Source organism: Zophobas morio, unplaced genomic scaffold (genome assembly GCF_036711695.1).
Source record: "Zophobas morio isolate AGI-343-1 ecotype UQ-CSIRO unplaced genomic scaffold, CSIRO_AGI_Zmor_V1 ptg000044l, whole genome shotgun sequence".
Taxonomy (NCBI): domain Eukaryota; kingdom Metazoa; phylum Arthropoda; class Insecta; order Coleoptera; family Tenebrionidae; genus Zophobas; species Zophobas morio.
Window position 1 is genome coordinate 8,895,803 of NW_026972149.1, and position 20,897 is coordinate 8,916,699.

A 20,897-nucleotide genomic window follows, 5' to 3' on the forward strand; every position below is an offset into this window, starting at 1 on the left:
CTTATTTTGTTTAGTGATCATTCTATTGTTTACTTTCACACTTGCATGTTGTGACGGTTAATCGTGCAATGAAGAAAATTCCGATCTCTAGCTAGAAGAAACGGATTAAGTTTAAAACAAAAAATGTCAACAGAAATAAAACAGTGAGTATTTACGTTTGCTTAATGATTGCATTCAATGGGATTTTTTAGGGTTCAACAAATCAAATTCCATATACAAGACAAGGAGTACACCGGTGGGTAAAATAATAATAATAATAATAATAATAATAATAACAAAAGTAACAATGCGATTACAGTCAATGTCGACGACGTATCTCCCACTACGTCCCTGAACAGTTACATCAGGGACACTTTACAATTAACAGGTACCAAAGGTGTATGCTTTGAAGGGGGTTGCGGGGCGTGTACTGTGGTGTTGTACATGCACGACCCGAACACTGAAAAAAACATCTACTTAGCCGTGAATTCGGTAATTTATGCAACCCTTCCTGATGTCATTTTAATACTTTTCTTACAGTGCCTCATCCCTCTTTTATCTTGTAATGGATGGACAATTTATACGATTGAAGGTATCGGGGACCCCCTCAACGGTTATCATGTCGTCCAAGAAACTTTAGCGACTTTTAATGGAACGCAATGCGGCATGTGTTCCCCCGGAATGGTGATGAACATGTATGCGTTGTACGAATCCGGAAAACTAACAATGAAGGATGTTGAAAATTCATTTGGTGGCAGCATATGTCGTTGCACTGGTTACAGACCAATACTTTCAGCTTTTAAATCACTTTGCACAGATGTCAGTCCCGAGATACTTGGTCATTATCCCGATATAGAGGACTTGAAGATTTGTAAAAAAGATAAATGTGAAAAGAAGTGCACGACGAAGTGTGACAAGAGGGGTAAAGAACCTTTCTATCTCCAAATGGCTGCTGCGCAGTGGATAAAGGTTTTTTCTTTGAGTGATCTGCTTTCTGCGTTAAGTACATCAGGAGGGGCGACTTACAAACTAGTAGCCGGAAATACAGCCATGGGTATTCTTATATTGCTACACACAAACAGGTCTCGTATTCATATAGTCGTTTCTAGGTGTATTTAGTTCATATAGAGCCTCGGTAGATATCTACATAGATGTTACGTCAGTCCCCGAGTTGAAAGTCAGCGAATTCGTAGGTGAGACATACGTGTTGGGAGCAAATACCACTTTAACCACCGCTATGGACGTGTTCAACGAAGTCGGAGCCGAAAATCCCCAATTTTCTTACTTCATAGAATTAGCTAATCATATTGACTTAATTGCAAACGTCCCTGTGAGGAATGTGAGTTTTAATTAAATTTTCTGGCCACTCGCTCATGTCACGTTTTCAGACTGGAACAATAGCCGGAAATCTTATCATGAAACACGACAACCACGACTTTCCATCTGATATTTACCTTATTTTAGAAACGGTTGGAGCCAAGCTTACTATAGGTCAGTATTTTAACTCTTATTTAACAATCAAGATTGAAGCTTGTTTCAGTTGGTGTCGATGGACAAGAAGCTCAATTGTCTCCGGAAGAATTCATAAGCCAAGACATGAACTTAAAAGTCTTAAAAACGATCACTTTTCCGAGTTATCTGATGGATAATGTCAAGTTCGTGAGTTATAAAATCATGCCGCGTGCTCAGAACACCCACGCAAATGTAAACGCAGGATTCTTATTCCAATTCAACATCAACGGAACGCTAGATTCTGCTACAATCGTCTATGGAAACATAAATCCGACTTTTACACATGCCACAGCAACCGAAACGTTGTTAGCTGGGAAAGATTTATTTGATGACAATGTTCTACAACAAGCGTTGACGTCATTATCCAGCGAGTTAATATGTGATGTAATTCCACCTGATCCATCACCAGACTATAGAAAACAATTGGCAATGGCGCTCTTCTACAAAGTAAGTATTGACGTCCCGGCAACCAAAATTTCAATCTTCAAATTTAGACAGTTCTGGCGATTGCTCCTGCTGATAAATTATCACCGAAGAACCAATCCGGTGGTGCTATGCTAGAGAGACCCATATCTACAGGTGTACAAGATTATGAAACCAACGCCTCTCTCTACCCCTTAACACAAGCAATACCTAAAATTGAAGCTCTTGCCCAAACTTCTGGTACTAAATCACTCATTTGTAACATCTAAGTCAATTATATATTTTCTTAGGTCAGGCTCAATATGTCAGCGACTTACCTGATTCTCCCCATCAGCTCTTCGGCACGCTTATTCTAGCCGATGCTCCGCCAAACTCCACGCTCAAAAGCATTGACGCTAGCAAAGCTTTGGTAAGTCTACGACGGTTTAAACTCGCAATTGATCCTCTCGTTGCAGGAAGTTGAAGGCGTTGTCGCATTCTACAGCAAAGACGATATTCCAGGCGACAACAACTTCACTCCCTTGGAACTATTTTTCCAACAAGCTGAAGAAATTTTTTGCTCGGGACGTGTGCACTATCATCACCAACCTATCGGGATTTTAGTCGGAGAATCCGAAGCCATTCTACGAACGGCATCCAGTTTGGTAGAAGCCACTTACGATCCTCCTACAGTAGGCCCTTTGCTTTCGATACGTCAAGTTTTACAAGCAGATCGCACAGACAGGATTCAGGAAATACGGACGATCGAACCCACAAGAAAAGGCACGGATATCACGCACGTTGTAAAGGGTACTTTTGATATTTATCATCAGTACCACTTCCACTTGGAGCAGCAGTGCTGCAGCGTCGTACCAAACGAAAACGGTATGGATATTTTTCCGTCAACGCAATGGATGGACCAAATCCAGATTGCCGTTGCCAAAATGCTTCAAATCCCCAATAACAAAATCCAAGTTAGTGTTCGGAGATTGGGGGGCGGTTTTGGTGCTAAAATTAGCCGCAATGGGTTGGTTTCATGTGCGACAGCCCTAGCAGCCTGGAAGCTGCGAAGACCGGTAAAGGTGAATTTGTCGTTCTCGGATAATGTGCAAGCAATTGGAAAACGGTTTCCGTTTTCGTCGGATTACGAAGTCGGGCTTAACGACCAAGGGGTCATTCAATATCTGACATGCACCCACTATTCGGATCTGGGAGCCAGTATTAACGAAATTCCGTATGGCGAAATTCTAAACGATTTCTTGGGTAGTTACGTTAACGATACTTTTGAAATACACATGAAAGTAGCGGTCACTGATACACATAACAACACGTGGGCTCGTGCTCCAGGTAGTACGGAAGGTGTTGGTTCAATTGAAGCCATAATGGAACACTGTGCGGTAGAACTTGGGATGGATCCCATAGAACTGAAAAAGGCAAACTTTCAACAAACCCCAATTTCAACATACATTGATGAATTGAAAACGTGGGCGGATATAGATACAAGGAAAGCTGATATAGAAACCTTCAATCAGGTGAGGTTCAATTTTTAAAAACGTTGTTTTCATTCGGTATTTCTAGGAGAATCGATGGAAGAAAAAAGGGTTAGCTATGGTTAACATGACTTACAATTTAGGAGCATCGGGACCTTTTTCGGTTATGGTTTCTATTTTTCATGGCGACGGAACAGTTCAAATATCTCACGGAGGAATTGAGATGGGTCAAGGCATTAACACCAAAGTAATAAATATATTTTTTAATATGTCTATAAACGTCAAACTTTTCAGGCAGCCCAAGTGTGCGCATACAAATTTGGCATCGACTTAAATTTCGTAGCCGTCCTTCCGAGTAACAGTTTCACTTGTCCAAATAACGTGGTAACTGGTGGCAGCGTAACTTCTGAAGCCGTCTGCTATGTAAGAATTTGTACATGTATAGAAAACAAATCTAACCGTGGTTATAGGGAGTAATTCAAGCTTGTGACCAACTAATCGCGCGTATTCAACCATACAAAGACAAAAATCCCAACGGGACTTGGCCCGACTGGATAACAGCTTGTCACGAGAATTTTGTTAATTTGGCGGCAATCGGAATGTAATTAAGTATTTTTGCGTAATTAGATTCTTAAAATAATGCGACTTTTAGGTTTTCACCAAAAGAGCCCAATGTTAACGAGTATCCGATTTATGGAGTTTGTGCTTGTGAAGTTATAATAGATATACTCACCGGCCAACACATCGTTAACAGAGTCGATTTACTAGAAGATGTGGGTCGATCTATGAGTCCTTTAGTTGATATTGGCCAAGTCGAAGGTGCTTTTATAATGGGATTAGGTTACTACACGACTGAAGAAATTGTTTACAATTATGAAGGGAAAATATTGACGGACAGGACTTGGAATTACCGTCCGCCGGGTGCTAAGGATATTCCAGTCGATTTTAGGGTCCAGTTAAAGAAAAATAATCCAAACCCAGTGGGCGTGCTATATTCTAAGGGTAATTATCGCTTCCGACGTTGTGTACGTACAAACACAAAGGGATAAGAGAGCCACTGCAATAAATCGTGAAATATTTATGTGATGGCTATCTTGACAATACGTGTCCTTTGGCGTTTGATATCTAATCAATATGTCCTATTGGTAAAGGAGTGACCGGGCGAAATCAGACTGAAATATCCGTAGTGTGCCCAAGGCTAAAGTGGCCATTACTCGTGCACGTAACGGTTATCTCTGCTTTCGTTATTGCCAAATGGACTTATTTTTATTTCTTTTCGAAATTTTCTATTCAACAGCTACTGCGGAACCTCCTTTATGTTTGTCGATAGTGGTTCCACTAGCGATCAGGAATGCTCTAGCATCGGCGAGATTGGATGCTGCGTCGACTAACGCAAAATGGTTTCCTATTGGTATAGTCCATTTTAAAAAAATCGACTTTTGGGTGAAATGAGTTTGTTTTAGATGGGCCGACGACTATAGAGAAGGTGTTCGTGAACAGTCTGAACGATTACAAGCAATACGTGCTATAATAAAGAATTTATTGGGGAAATAAATACACAAGTTATGTAAATTCGCTTGAAATAAATAACTTCATGATCGGTTTATGTTCTTAAGGCAGATTTCGAAGGCCTCGAATGCATTAAATCTTCCAACATCCTCATCAGAACGCACCCTGACATCAGGCATTTTCCTTATTCTGTCAATTTGAGTCCCATCAATATTCAATTCAAGACAGCATCTTTCCATTAACGTTCTATAAGACAAGTCACGAGAGTCCATTTCTATCTCTATATAATCGGCATCACCATCGGCGACCCGTATTTTAAAAACATGTTTACCTAATGAAAAAAATTGGTCAAGCGAGAATGTCCGATATAATTTTATTTATTACCTGAGGGTGGTCGATACATTTCGGTGGCACAGTTTTACGACAGACGAGCATACAAAGACAGCATAAAACTGGCAATACGAACGCTATCATCTTTTTATGGGGATTTTTTTAAAGCGAGAAGAACCAGTCGATAGATTTGCTTGGATCGGGTTTAATAAAACGCACGCCTTTTTGAACATACTTTATTAGAAACAAGAAATTTCCAATATCATATGTTTTTAAAAACAGATAAATTTGGTGATGAACAAGTGATCGATTATATGGATGGAATGGCCATTGCACTGTGGAAAGTAGAAACATCTACATAATAAGTTTTATTTACAGTAACAATTTTCCGATTAATTTAAAGCCCCATTTATACGATAAAGTGAGATACAGATGGTACCTACTACATACATTCTACACGTTTGGCACATGGGTACGTTAGGCTGGGGTACTTTACACAATTTCGGTTCTTGAATCAGCTGCAATCCAGTTTTAAGCACATCTTTAAAGAAAAACATCAACTGGATTTCGTAGTTTCGCTACCTGACTTTTTGAATATTTGCCACATGCGCAAATATACAGTTATATGTTCGTTACGCTATGTTGAGCACACTTCAAATTCTAACAATTACTGTTTTGTGTATATATTTATAATTGCTCAACAACTACTATCAAAATTTTGCAAAGCACTTTGAGCAATTTTTTGTTTAAACAATAACATCGTGCGGGGCTATTTTCGGCCCCGGTTCAAAAAGTCAATTCAAAACAGAATGGAAAAGGTCGAGCCAGGGGAGGTTTCGAGCTTTTCCTTTGTAAACCGACTTGACTGAATTTAACAACTGAGATTCACAAAAATTCGTTTTCTTATCTTTACCTTGTAGTGTTATACGGTTAGTTTATGTACACATATGAACGAAGAAATAGAAACGACAATAAGTTTGTTGGTGCGTCAGGGTAACAATCAATGCAGCGATGATGACACAAAAAAGCTAGACGAAGAACACAAATAACACTGAAGTGATTGAATTGATTGAAATCAACCTGTTTGAAACGGCTTACAAAATCTACAAGTATATGCCGATTGCGCTCTCGTTTATTGGATCAGTGGCGAACTCTGACTCTCGCTGAAATCTAAAGTGTAGTACATGTCCGTCGTATCCAGTGAAGGTAAACTGCGGCTGGGAGTTGCAGTCGGAGCTTTGTCCTTCCCGCTGAACCATTCGCTAGCGGAAAAGGAAAAATCAATCCATGCGAAAAAATGACTGCATTGAAACGCTTTTCCGAACAGATTACATCGTGTAAGGAAATAGCGTCCCTGATAGATGTCGCCAAGTGTACGACTTCCCCGCGACCGCCGCGCCCTCTCGCTCTCTCCACATGCGAAATTTAAATTCTGGCGTGAATAGAGTTCGATCATTATTTTGACGAGTGTATTGGAGGGTGGTGATTTATGTGGTTGTGACATGAGCTTCATTTAGTGCTAATTACAGGGAATGAAGGGTCGTTAGAGTGGCACACTCACCTATTGGTAGAGGTCGACGGCTGGGACGGTCTCCTCTTGCATCCCCACAACGGATACGCCCGCAAAATAAAACGTTTATACGTTTTGTTCACCCGGCAGTGGCAAACTGTCACCTACACGGACAGATTAATGTGTAATATTTCTTTAGATGGCGGAAATTTATCATTTCATTTATTTACGACAAGCCGCCCGCCGGCAAGAAGTGCGCGAAAAAACTCGCAGCGCCGGCTCGACACGCGAACAAACGCAACAGAACGTGATCGACGCGTTCGCCGCAAAAACGAGCAGACGCCGCGAATCAAAACCACCATGCGAAATGGCACTTCAAAACTACCCATCAATTTACATCCTTTTTTTCCGACCCCGAAAACTTATAAACCGACCAAAATCATATGCGGAACTCCTAAAACCCATCAAGGATTCCAATATAAATCCGCAAAACAAACAAACGCGAGCATAAGCGAACATCTAAAAATATGACAAAAAATATCACGTCAATCTATAGGTTGAAATTTGCAGGCAGGCTCCTTTGGTACAGTAGATATTGTTAAGTGCGAACTATCGAAACAAATCTTCACCCATATGCAAAAACGCGACCGTAAACTTAGTTGGCTGTTTTTGTTCGTTTAACCTTTGTAACACGGAAACACGACGAACCCAAACAAACACCGTAAATCTGGGCGATCTATGTACATTAATTGTAAATAGTCGCGAAATGTAATACAGTTAAGGTGTATACTAAGGTAAATGTAAACAAACTTGCGAATAGGAATTCTTGTAACCGAATAAATGCAAATAAACGCAAGCAAACAATTTTGTCGATCTATATACACGGAAGTTCGGAAGTGCTCTTGTGAACTAACAAGTTTAGGTGCACTTTGATCGGGCGACAACGAATAAATATACAAATGAGAATAGTGAACAAACTGATGAAGAAAGTTTAGACGCGGTAGAAGGAATCCAGCGTTTTTGGTCTAAAATGCGCGAACGACCATCCTCCCGAATCCGGCTCTTCTAAATTAAGCGGGTTTTTCCCGGTGATCCTCGCGTTTGTAATTTAAGCTTGAGCAAAATGCCGGTTGCAGCTTGTGTAGTGATTTTAAATTGGTTATGTGACAGGAGCGCGTTAGTGCGATAGATTGCGTTACATATGAAGTTTGAAGCGTTAGTGTTACTGTTATGTCGGCGTTAACGATGTCGTTAGAACATAGCTATAGTTGTACGGGCCGCCATTGGTTCGATACTTACGATAAGTGCCACGATGACAAAAGCACAGGCTAGCGTTCCGGCGGCGATATAAACATTATGCAGATGATCAAGATGAATAGAGATCGGCATTTGAAGATCCAGTTCATTCTCCTTGTTGATTGTATCAACGTTCGTTATTGTTTCAACAACAAACTCATCTGGAAAGAGTATTTATTTTAATATCTGATGTTCTTGGGGTTAAGTTAATAACCTTCGCAAGTTTTGCCCGTGTAGCCCGGTTTACAAGCGCAATAATAGGAGTCCATGTTGCTCCAGCAAGTCCCGCCGTTGGTGCAGGGATTGGTGCTGCAAGCCTGAATGTGTCGCCGGAATAAGTTTGAGTTAAAATTTTGCGACGGGAACTTACCGCACGCGACGGAATTAAACAATCGGGACCCGAATACCCTTTGGGACACTCGCAGGAGTAGTTATTACCATGGTCCACGCAGTAACGGGGCTCGGGACAAGGGTTGGGCTCGCACAAGTCCACCTGATAGAATTTCATATTTAATAACACTCATTTCCCAGTGGAGTTTGTTTAATTGAGATTTCAATCAAATTCATCCCTACCTTGATTTGGCATCTCTTTCCCGTAAACCCGCGCCCACAAGAACATGTAAAGCGTCCAACGTGATCGGTGCAAGTGCCCCCATTTGTACATGGAGACGACTCGCATTCATTATATTCGTACTCGCAGTGAGTCCCAGTAAATCCTGGAACAATTATTCGAATTAATCAACCAAAACCTGATTTTCCTTTTCCACTTCTTAATTAGTCGGTTTAGTCGTTCCTAGCAAACTTTCGAATATTGCACTCGCAACCGCGTCTAGTCGCACCGAATTACCATAATGTCTGGAGCTAATGTGATATAAAAGGCAATCTGAAGGGAATAAACTTCATTATGAACCCTGCCCAACCATACTACATTCTAATACTTGTTTATTACAATGCACAATGCAATGTTACCCCAATTTTCCTCCCGTCTGATCGGCATTAACATGTTATTACGCTTCGCGTTCGAAACAATTTAAGCCTTTGTCTTCCCACGCTCCTCCCCACTTTATTAAATACTGACAAACACGTCAAGATGACTAGAACTGCTACTACGCTGCGTGAACACACTTTCTCCACTAAAAATACCAAAAATGCAACTACAAAAACATCCACAATCCGCATTGTGATGGGATAACAAATTTAAAGCAACCTCTTCTCTTTATCTATGTTAAAAAAAGTTCTGGAATTTATTTTAGACATAACCTCAAAATATCAGTCAATCTAGACCTGTTCGACAAAAAGAACTTAGCAAAATCGATGTATGGACCAGAAACTTTACAAGTGACAGTATTTTCTCTAGCCCGCATTGAGTGCACACTGCAATATTAAATATTTTAGCTGATGCAGAACCCCGAAACAAACTTAATTAGTTAGTTCCAACAGCGCTAAAAATACTTGAGAAGTTTGACAACTAGCCAACTAACAGAGACGTTTTCATTTAAAATGAGCTTAACTTCAGCAAAGACAAAAGGCCGCGTTTGAAATGAAGCAACTTTCGTATCTCTAACGAAATTCATTTAGATTACAAAATACAGAAGTGGAAGTCACTTCATCTTGATTTTATTTGCTTTTTTGAGCAAGGAGGGGAGCTAATTTTGCAATAAGTGTATTTCAGGAATTCCGGTTGTAACAACAGCGTGTTAGCAAAGAGATTTCAGAAGAATTCCTTTAAACAGGTGACGTCACAACTGCGTTAAAGAAACTTTAATATTATGACGGGGAAAACTGCGTTCTTGTATGACAGTCGGCGAAGTTTCGTCGAACAGACGTTAGCACGACGTTTCAGCGTGACGATTTAGTAGATCAACGTGGGAACGACATATTTTAAGAAGTTTTTCTTAAATTAAAAATTTTTTTATAGCTTGAAGCGGCGTAAGTATTTGGCGATTGTACATAATGTAAAATTAATTAAGCAATATTAAACGTTGTTTAAACGTGGCTCGATAGCAAAGCAGCGGTTAATTATTTAGCTGTAAAGGATTCTTAAAACTAAGGTAAAATCCTGCGCGAAATCCTTTATATTTTTTAAATTGAATTTCCTCAGTTGTTTAAATTTGATTGTCTGTGTCTAAAGCCCGGATCGAAATTCTAGTCGAGTATAAAATTGTCTTATAGGTCAAAAGGAACGTTTTGCGATCCTGATAATTTACTAGTGATGAGTTTGCCGAAGGAGAACAAAACTCAACAATTTCTACATATATATCTACATCGTCAAGATTAAAAAATAAGTTGCTTTCGGGATGTGTTTAGCTTGCAATATTCCAAAGACTTGTATAAGCTAGTTTTCAATAACAAACTTTTTATCTTTTCAGCAAGTTGATGCTAAAAATATGTTTTCAATAAGGTTTCATCTGAAACATAATAAATGACAAATAAAAATTCGAGCGTGTTGACATTTCCCTTAGCTTTTCAAGTGTTATTTGTTCCAATTTCAAATACGTCAATGCTGGGGATTTTAAACTATTGTGTCCGCTGACACAATTTTAGAACGCATGGGAATAAAATTGTTGGTTTGTTTTGTGAGGGGCTGAAAAGCGATAATGGTGTAATTCTCCGAGTGGAGAAGTGTGTCATTTAAAAAAACGAGAAAATGAAAACAGTTTCGGATCCCCTATCCAGTAATTTAATAATTAACCGAGTCGAGATTAAGCGAAAAAAATCGTATCTGAGCTGAAAACCACCCCCTATCAATCGACATTATAACATAATATCCCTATCCTCCCGTTAACGCCCTCGATTTATTTTGTTCCCTCTATTTCCTCTTGTAAAGATAATCTAAATTGCACACAATTTCCTTTAATGAAATTAAATAACGGTCTAGGAGAAATTCGACAATAAAAGACGTTTACTATTAAAGCTAAATTGTTAGGAAAATCGATTTAGATAGGTTTGACTGATCAAGCAAAAATCGCCAACAAACTTCCTCCATTCGGGGGTACTGAAAGGATCTAACGCTAAATTAATAAAGTACTTTCTACATCGGACGCATTCCTACACTTCTCTCGAGTGAAAACAGCTTTTGAAGTTAAACTCGAAAAGTAATTTGTACTTAATTTCGCCATAATTGAATAACAAAATCAGCTGTAAAAATACAGGGCCCATCGAGCTCAACCGTACTTTACACAGCTCATAAAAATTCAAATGTAAGTAATTCAACAAAATTAAAGCTTTCAGCTTACAACTCAGGAATGTCGGCGCGCCATCCAAATTTTCTTACGATCTCTTTTCTCATTATCATTAATACCTTCGTTAACAACTTCCAGATAAAACGCACAAACCAAATAATCCCGCATTCAACGTACACGTTTTTAAATAAGCAAATTTGTATGGCGCTCCACGAAATCTCGGGAAATGTCGCCACGCGAAAAAATGAAATTCCACCGGCATTTCACATGTCCAGAGGGCACGCTAAAACATCTCACAACACAATCAATTTGTTTAAATTGCGACAAGTTTGTTATAATCCACATAAAACCGCACAAAAAAACCACCTCGGCGAATACGAGCATTATATGAACGAACTTCAAAAACCACACTCAGAATTACTAATTAAAATACTTTGAACAGTTCAAACTTTGGCAGACAACACGTGAATTATAGAGCGAATTTAGAATGTTGTAAATCATAACTCGCACAAAGGGTGGCCATTCTGCAAAAAATCATTCAACAGTAATTACACAACTGATACAAGATGCGATTTTTCTAGACACGCCCATTCCACCACGAATCATTCAACGTTAATAGTGAAAAATTGCGAACGATACCTCCACAAGAGTCATTCTGTGCCGATTAGTATAAATAAAGCTCTAGAACTTACAACTGTCGTGGAATTGGAATGTTTCTAAATGAAAGTAGCTAAAGCCCATTTTTCACTTACCGTTACGGAGACTTCGAGAATTTTCCTAAGCGAATGTATGAGGTGCAAGAACCGGCCGACGTGTTGGTGGTGATGGCTCTTTGACTTTTGTAATCCTGATAAGAGGGCAAATACTCACCAGGTTGGCAGAAGCATTTATATCCGTCCTCTTGATCGACGCATATCCCGTGGACGCAAGGTGAGGATTCGCAGTCGTTGTGGCTGTGTTGGCAGAGTATTCCCGAAAATCCCGTAAGGCAGTCGCATTTAAACTGGGTGACGTTCCCAGAGCACGTCGCTCCGTTCTGACAGGGCATCGACGTACAAGGGTTCGTTTGTTCCTCGCACGTTTTTCCAGCGTAACCTGCCCAAAAGTGCTCAGTTATTGTTAAATATTTAGCACGAAACGCGTTCCCAATTCAAACGGATGTAAATTATTAAAAAGCGTTTTCTTAGAATTTGTATACAACGGAATGCATAATTCGACACAATAATAACGATTTGTTTGCGGAACGCAACAACGAATACTAAAATAACACAAACGGTCCAGAATCGAGAAAAAGCGGCATTTGCTTTCAGCGTCTGTTTCACTTTTGGCCAAACAGTGAACCAGAAGCCCCACTACATACTACCGTTAACGGTGAAAACTTACGAAAGAGATTCGACGTCAAGTCAGCACCAGACGAGTGATGGGTTTATTCAACGCACGCCGTCGCATCTGTCTTTTAAGTTCGTCTTGCGGTGCAATAAGTAACAAATCTCGTTTAGCGCAGCGGAGATTGTTTAACGTGGATTTTGTCGAGATTCACGAGTCAGAAAACTGCACGTATGCATAAATTTCCAATTAACTTGCGATCTTTTGTAGAAAGCTGCACATAGCTCAGGAACATTGTGCGCCTTACAATAAATTTTTTAGGCCTTAAATTCGACCGCAATATTGGGGTTGCGGCCGGAGCTGAACGACCTCGTCGAGACCATGCAAAGAAGCATTGTGTGCTATATTGCGAATTTCAAATATGTATACAGCGTACGCGCTGTGGTCAACAGCTAATAACGGCTAGCAGGTTTTCGCAAAAATAAACAAGCCGCAATTGCCGCAATTTTTTGCGCTCTAGCGGAATAGTTCGAAGTTAATTAAACCGCGCTTTTGACAACCGATACGCAATCGGGTTTGATACAGTCGCGAGTTTCGACGTTTATGGCTGCGATAAAAACGAGACGAACAAAGAAGCGATATTCGATTTATCGGTCTAACGCTAAGAGTCAAACGTCATGCTATAGAGACTTTGTAAAGTAATCAATAATTTAGCTGATGCAGAACTACAGATCCCACGACACCAATTTACGTAGATAAGGCCTCTAATAACAATAAAATCTTGAGCTGGTGATGCCTGGTGGAACTGAATAGACAATAGGGCAGGCCGGGAATTTAGTTAATTATTCGACAGCGTGTAGTTTTAAAATACTATGTCGATTCAATTTTACTAAAAACTCACTCATTGTTTGGCAAAATTATAGAACTTTAATCAATTAGTGAAACAGTAACATCAAACAATTAAATTATTCCACTCAGGTAAAGCGCTCTATGGAACCAAATCAAATGTAAAGGTGTTTAAATCATAAAACAGTTAATTATTCAGACATGAGTACATAATATGTCAATAGTAGTTATTAATAACATGAATTATGCACATTCAAAAAAAAATTAACACAACAACAAAAATAATTTATAATAAATTGTATTTTAGCCGGAACAACTATTTTTTCGTACTTGGGTAAAAAAAACTGTGTTATTATCAATGTACTATTATAAAATATGTATAATGCGTATCAGAGTTCAAGGCACGAAACTAAATCTCTTTATTTGTGGCGTAGGAAATATTTTTTTCCGAACAAACGTTTGCCACGGCTTAGTCCAAGAATCGATTTGTTAAAACTGGCACTGAGACCACAAAAAATTAAATGGGATATAGAGCAAGAGAGATAGGAGATACGGTACAACGAAGCGCGGTATCGCACGTTCTTTGTTCTAACAGCAAAAGACTCAAACACCACACAATATCACACTTGAAGATTTGTAAAAATGGCTGCCTCATATTTTGGCATCAAATATCACACAGTGCAGAAATTCAGTTTTATTTGTAGATTATTCAGAGTAAACACTTGAAGCATCCGTATTAGATATTACAAACAACCACAAACTTTTGTTTACGTTGCGGCTATGTAAATACAGAAATCTAATAAATCAAGAAAAATCTCTTTCTTTCCTTCAGACAAGATTTTGAAGTTCGATTCTAATTAACTACGAACGGTCTGATAAAATTAGCGATTTACAAATTTTAGTATTTAAATATTCTGTATGTGCATGCATATTTAACGCGTGGTGAAACATCACTTAAATTTGTTCCAGGACGTGTTAATTTTTAGCGGGTCGTGTCATTTTAAAAAGTAATTGAATCGACCGCTGCCCTCTTGTCTGATTTGTACACGACACAACATTTGTGTGCAAGATTTAGTAAATTTTTATTAATGCAAAGCCATCGCTGTCAATAGCGCGTGATCGATATCGTGTCCCGTATTTAACGATGATGTAATTTAACGTGGCGACTGATTGGAAGTCTAAATAAATACTGTTGTGGTATTTATAAAATAAAAAATTTACACTTGGAATCCGGAGAGCCGCTACAACACTCCCACCACAAGAGCAAATTAGGAACTCTTCAAACACACAAAGTTGTATTGAACCTCGAGAGAGTAGTTCTGGAAAACCTCTTTGAGACTAAAAACAAGAAAAACAGTTTTGTTTATATTCCATTTAACACAGTGCTGTGTGGTGGACAATGGATGACCCAGATATCTGACAGATTTACTCTGTCTAGCCAATGTTTGAAAACATGGTCGATTTCTTGTAGGTTTTTTGTTTCAAAATGGAGCCTTTGTGAGCATATGGGTACCGAGAGTTGAACTAATAGTCGGCTTTAGTCCGGTGTCGATGGAATCTGTAGCGTTGAGAATTGTAAAATTTATAGCTCGAACTGAAGAAATAATAAAAAAGTAATGATTCATGATTTCCACGTGTTTGAGAAATAAAAAGAAGGGAGTTTTCAGAGGGTTCTCTATATATGCAAATAGCGCCGAAGTCGAACAGATGTCCGTGTTTTTTTAAAAATTCCAAACACGGGATCTTTTATTAAAAATATCGCGCACCTGTAAAGTTCCCTTGCAAGTGACTAATTCACCTTGTTTGATAATTTGTGCCGCAACGAAATCACCTGAGGTCGAGCAACGAGATATATTTAACCGACTTACGAAGTTGTTTAAAAGGTAATAATGTGTGACATTCAAATACCAAAACCGGTAAGTTGGTATTCGCCAGGGAGACGAAGAGAACAGAAAGCCTAACGACACCTGAAAAGTCATGTGTTCATTCAACACTTTCTAAGCAAGCCAAGAGAGGATTACTTAGGAACTTCGACAACTTGAGAAAGTTTCTATCTTGAGCAGAAATAATCCGTGCGACGGATCCATCAATTACGTCCACTTCATTTCGGACATTTCTCTCATATTTTTTCCGATTTAAACGTCGCTTGTTTTCAGGTCGGCGGAAAAGCCTACGGTGTAGCTACGCGACCAACGTGAGCCGCTTTTTCAAATTTTAAAATATTTAAACAATGCAGAAAACCACAACTACCAGATTTTTTTGTTCAATGTAAACACCACGAGATAACAATTCTTTCGCCAAAAGGCATTTTTCCCGAATTTATGCTACAACCTTTGTATTTACTAGTCGTTTCGATGTTTTCATTTAGACGGTGGTGTTTTTGGCAAGGTAGCTAACCATTGAGAGAATTGCGATGGTGTTTTCTTTTGACTTTTGAACAAAACGAATCTCGAGCACTTTGTGTGTTGTAAACAAGAAAGATTACTTTGAGCTAATTTTTTACGCTCCAATGCACTAATACAACTTTTCCACATATATTCTCTTTGTAGATAATTGGTTGCGTCTTATTCCACCTAAAATCCTCTTTATGTTTTCATCGACTCGTATTTTGCCACACAAAAGGCTTTTTTGAAGTTTTTTTCTGCCAGGACCAGAAGCCTGAATTTAGATCCAAACAACAGTTCTCACTTTCAGAAGATAATTTGCGTAGGTTTCGCCTTCAGACCTCGTTTGTACACAAAGGAATATCAGCAATAGCGCCCCATCCCCTTTTCAATACAATCTTTATAACATGTTATACATATATATAAACCCTTTGAAAATAAATATTGTCGGGTGGTGGTAATTAACTAGTTAAATTTCATCAAACAGACGGTTTTGGAGAAAATCGAGAAATCATCTGGTGTTGGCATCCCCTAAACTGTTAATTTTACAAAGCGTAATCCAATAATACTGTGGAAGACTGAAAAAATTTACATTTAGTATGTAGAGAACCGTTACAATACTCCCACCACAAAACCAAATTAGGAACTATATTTGCGTTATTCTATCAATATTGGTTATATCTGCTGGTAAGAATTAAATTTTTAATGTACAAAAACTGGTGCCCGATGATCACATTCTAAAATTTCAGTTAATTTCGTATTGTCTATTAGTTTCATTCAAATCCAAACTACTACTTGTGAGCAAAGCAAAGTCCTAATAAATTTAATTTTGTTGTCTCTTTAAGTATTATGTAAGTGTTAATCTGATTTTAACTTGTTGCTACGGTTGATGGTGACAATATCTAATGAAGAAAATGAAAGATGTTTTAAGGTGAGAAAACGTGTCTGGAGTCATCGAAATGGGATAGGAAGATGGCAAGTCGAGGAAGTTTCCATTTTGAGGAGAAATAACCCGTGCAACGTATCCATCAATTATGTCCACTTAATTTCGAACATTCTCCTCATATTTTTTCGCCCGATTTAAATGCCGCAGCACGAGTCGCTTTTATACTTCTGGCATATCCAAAGAATTCGATAATTTACGATATCGGTTAATGATAAAAAACTGTTTTAAGGGTGAAGCTTTTATAGAGTGCAATTTCAAGCATCTGCGGTTCTATAACTCATCTATATAATAGCAGCCAAAAATAACTATGGAGTTTAATTATTTTTCTTAAATTTGCTTCTGGTGCGATTTTATTAAAAGATAGGGGGAAGAGGGTTATGTGTTTCAGTATCGATTGGAATTTTTTGTGTTTAGGTTTAAAGTAGTTAAGGAAAAATTGTGGGCTGAGCCGATTGAAAGCCTGGTTATAATAATGGGAGAGCGATCTTATAGAGATTCACAGTAAGTAGCTTTAAGCACTTCAATCAGTTCAATGAGCTGTGTTAACAATGTCGGCTTCGCATGAACCCATAAATTGTGAAAATCATTCATCCGTTCAATTACAAAACGTAATTTATGTCGACGATATATAAATCTGTATTGTCGACGATACACGTCAATTAACGATTCTGTTTATTTGAAATGTTGCAAAGTTCTAAAGTTTGCGGTTTGACCCTCTGCATCATCGACCGAGGAGCTGGCCAATAGGGGACAACATTTCAAACATACACCTATTGACCAACCTAGTTACAAAATAGAAGAATATGCGGCTTGTTAAAGTTGTACGAGGGTCAGGTGTCACGGTCCGGGAAAGGACGACGAATTTAAAAATTTAAATCAGGTAGAGGTAAGTCGATTAGGTGTTACATGTGTATTACTCCGGTGAATATTCTTTTGGAAGTTTTGTGGAGTTAGTAGATGCGGTATTAAAGCAGATTCAGAATCATTGGCACTGGCGTCGCGTCGGTGGCGTCGCTGCGCCCTTATTTTCTAGACGTGCACGACTATTCCAGCAGGAACTTTTATTTCTCTGCTCATACAAATGTCTATTTTTATTACTCTTGGCTTGTTTAAGACCGACAAGTTTGACCACATCGGTAAATAATGGCACTTGAAGAAGAAATAAACCACATCGGCCGCCTTAATTAACCCTATTATGGGAATTAATTAGTTTTATAGATCTTTGGCACTCACTTGACAAAAATCGATTAAACTCATCCGTTAATTAAACTCCGTGGAGCCAAAAGGAATTTTATTACTCGCTGCTGACAAATCCGTGAATTCCCCGGAAATTTGTACAAAATATGAAAAACGATTTACCGACCAACACATAAATTCAGTTCAACTTTCTTATTTAGTTTGTTAGAGTTGCGGTCAGAGTACGAATTTTCGACTTCTACGTTTTATGTCGAACTTTGCCACTAACTTGTCCGAATAATTTACATGCACACAACAGCCGCGCTCCGAAATCTTCAAAAGCACAACTTGTTTGCGTTATTCAATCAATATTGGCTATATCTGAAATTAGGCTCAGCAAAAGTAGTCGGAAAATGTCGTTTCAGCTTAAAAGCAAGTTTTTTCATCATTTTGGGAAAAGATTTCCGCGCAATGTCGACTAAATCAGTGCTAAAAATAAATGATCCTTATCATGTGAAGGGGAAACTTTTAAAAGCTTTTTATTTCCCATCGAGTTTAATGAAACTTCTTAAAAGCAGCGCGGACTAATCATGATTTATTTTATTATCATTCTATATAATTAGTGCAACGTAACTTAGCTAAATTAGAGACGTTGTTCCTTACAAATTAACTTTATTTGTTTTTTCCTTTTGATTCTCTTGTTTACTTTTGTTAACGAGGCTGTTAATTAATTTATGTGGTGGTGAGCAGCAAATGTCACTTTCGGCAACCCCCCAAAGAATTCACGGCGTGCTTTTATTTTTAGCCGTCTATGAAGGAAAAATATCTCGAAAGTGATACGCATTAATAAATCAACAAGGTCGTATCCTACCGGCTGCGCCATTTTTACATACCGCCCTTTAATATAAACCCTCTTATTTTTTAATCTTGACCAAAAGAGAAAATTATTTTTTATACCCTTTGGACAGTCCAATTTCCGCTGTTGCGCTTTTGAATAATTTCGCATTAATCTAAATTTAAAATTCTGGTTAGCTGCGCTTTCAAAGCGTCATTTTAAATTCCGGTGAATTGGGCGAATTACGTTAGATTTTAACAAGGTGTTCAACAAAAACGCAATTTTCTTATGTAAAATACCTTCATAAAATAGAAGAGGCAAAAATCTGAATATACATACATTACTTAGGTATTCATAAGTTTACTCACCATAAGGACATAAGCACTGAAAAGTCGATCCTTCATGCCCTTGAGAAATATCCACACAGATTCCATTATTTTTACAAGGGCTCGGATAACAAGCATCCTGCTCCTCGCAATGCTGACCGACAAAACCAAGACAACATTGGCACTCGTACCCATCCTGCAAAATAACCAGAGCAACATGTCCTCATTACCGGCCTGAATTACGTCTTGAATTATTCATTCATCCATCAGCAATACCACAATAACGACTTTTAATATCACTTTTCTCTCCTTACCGTCATTTTAATTAAAGACATAAATATCGCGCCAAGCAAAAACTGCACCTTAAACCCCTCGAGCTAAAATATCGCCGATATAAAACCCCACTGAATGCACACTTTGACAACTTAATTGTCAACGACTCCTCTGTTTTTAACACGGCAAACTTCGCAATTACGCGCCCCTCGCAAATTCACTCCCATCAACAAAAACTCATTTTTAACAAGATTACATATACTTATATACCACCAAAGTGACATTTAAATTTATTAATCACACTGTATCCCATTCAAAACGGCCCGCAGCAAAAATAAATACCCAACGCTACTGGTTATTCCACTGTAGCTACGTAAACACATTTTGTTGAATAATTTTTTTCATTTTCAACATTTAACGCTTCCCTGGGAGTTTCTACAAAAGCGTTTCAACTTTAAAGAACAACACTGACTGCCAACGGCAAACTTACCCGTAACGTGTAAAAAATGTCATGGAAGTGGCTCAAATTACACTTACGTTGTGCCCAAATTGACGTCACAGGACATATTTGTACAAAAAGGCTTGACCAAATATTGAGACGAACAGGAATATTAAGGAAGAGCGTAACCTTTTCTAAACGCTTTATAAAAACAACGATTGGTGCGTAATGTTTTTTAAGTTGTTATTGTTAATATTAATTAATAATACCTGACACGTGGCTGCTGTAAACTGTCATCGCGCGCTACCGCTTACCATTTTTCGCTACCGCTTACGGATTTCGCTACCGCTTACGGTTTTTTGCTGGCGCTTATCATTTTCTAGGTCGCTATTTCAGTGATGAGTTTATTAGAAAGCATAATGTGTGTGTGGTCCGGCCAAGAAATAATGTAAATATCTTAAGGGTGGACGCTGCGATAAACTCCTCCCTTGGCCTCCGCCGAAAACGGCGCAATCTTCTTTTATTGAATTTGCGTTTGAAATGAGGCGAGCGTTTGTTGTTGTCATTTGTTCTCATGGCTAAACCTTATTTAACGTTTTGAGGAGCTCGACTAAACCAAGTGTTCAAGAGCCGTTTCAACGGAAAATAAACAATACAACGCTACCGATTTGTTTCAAAGAGAATTTGGTTTTGTTGAAAAAGGAAACATCAAAATAATGTAATTTCAAAAGGAAACAGATAAGTCTAATTCACGTGTATTTGTAGGTGTAAGTGAAGTTCGTAGGTTTACAGAGATTGTTTAGCTTTGATATTTGTAAAGAAAATATTCACTATGAGAGGGCAAATAATTCGTTTGAAACGGACGCGTGTTTGAAAACGTCGTTCGGAAAAAAGTCTGTTTGAAGTGAAACTTTATTACCAAGGAGATAATTATCTAGTTATCAAGTTCTCGCAGTGATCCTGTCACAAATCTTGAAATACAAAACGGATTAAAATTTTATTTTACACAACAGTACGTAGGAATGCCGGCGTTTTCGAGGAAAGAGCATCGATTCCGAGATTTCTGTCATGTCAAGCAAAAGATAAAACAACACATCTTCATCGAAGCTAAACTTAAAATGAGAATCCGTTTTTAT

General features: G+C 38.4%; 2 protein-coding genes across 6 annotated transcripts in view; one reads left to right on the forward strand and one right to left on the reverse strand.

The window, feature by feature from the left end:
- The first annotated feature begins 20 nt into the window (after nucleotides 1-20).
- On the forward strand, nucleotides 21-4,987 carry LOC135141419 (xanthine dehydrogenase-like). Its single transcript, XM_064072502.1, has 16 exons — nucleotides 21-143; nucleotides 192-235; nucleotides 299-471; nucleotides 520-1,033; nucleotides 1,089-1,318; nucleotides 1,368-1,470; nucleotides 1,520-1,938; nucleotides 1,986-2,154; nucleotides 2,205-2,323; nucleotides 2,370-3,425; nucleotides 3,472-3,630; nucleotides 3,678-3,806; nucleotides 3,854-3,984; nucleotides 4,036-4,385; nucleotides 4,681-4,794; nucleotides 4,847-4,987. Exons 1-16 carry the CDS (start codon nucleotides 124-126, stop codon nucleotides 4,912-4,914), a joined length of 3,798 nt encoding a protein of 1,265 aa, XP_063928572.1. The 5' UTR covers nucleotides 21-123; the 3' UTR covers nucleotides 4,915-4,987.
- A 457-nt stretch (nucleotides 4,988-5,444) lies between these two features.
- LOC135141577 (delta and Notch-like epidermal growth factor-related receptor) overlaps nucleotides 5,445-20,897 on the reverse strand; it is an 80,151-nt gene continuing 64,698 nt past the window's right edge. For all 5 annotated transcript variants that reach the window (XM_064072802.1, XM_064072801.1, XM_064072803.1 and 2 more), the window contains exons 7-14: nucleotides 19,092-19,245; nucleotides 12,081-12,305; nucleotides 8,602-8,744; nucleotides 8,399-8,521; nucleotides 8,243-8,345; nucleotides 8,032-8,189; nucleotides 6,784-6,896; nucleotides 5,445-6,484 (exon numbers count right to left, since the gene is read on the reverse strand). In XM_064072802.1, the coding sequence (XP_063928872.1) occupies nucleotides 6,355-6,484; nucleotides 6,784-6,896; nucleotides 8,032-8,189; nucleotides 8,243-8,345; nucleotides 8,399-8,521; nucleotides 8,602-8,744; nucleotides 12,081-12,305; nucleotides 19,092-19,245 (1,149 nt within the window). In that variant the 3' untranslated portion in view covers nucleotides 5,445-6,354. The remainder of the gene's footprint in view (nucleotides 6,485-6,783; nucleotides 6,897-8,031; nucleotides 8,190-8,242; nucleotides 8,346-8,398; nucleotides 8,522-8,601; nucleotides 8,745-12,080; nucleotides 12,306-19,091; nucleotides 19,246-20,897) is intronic.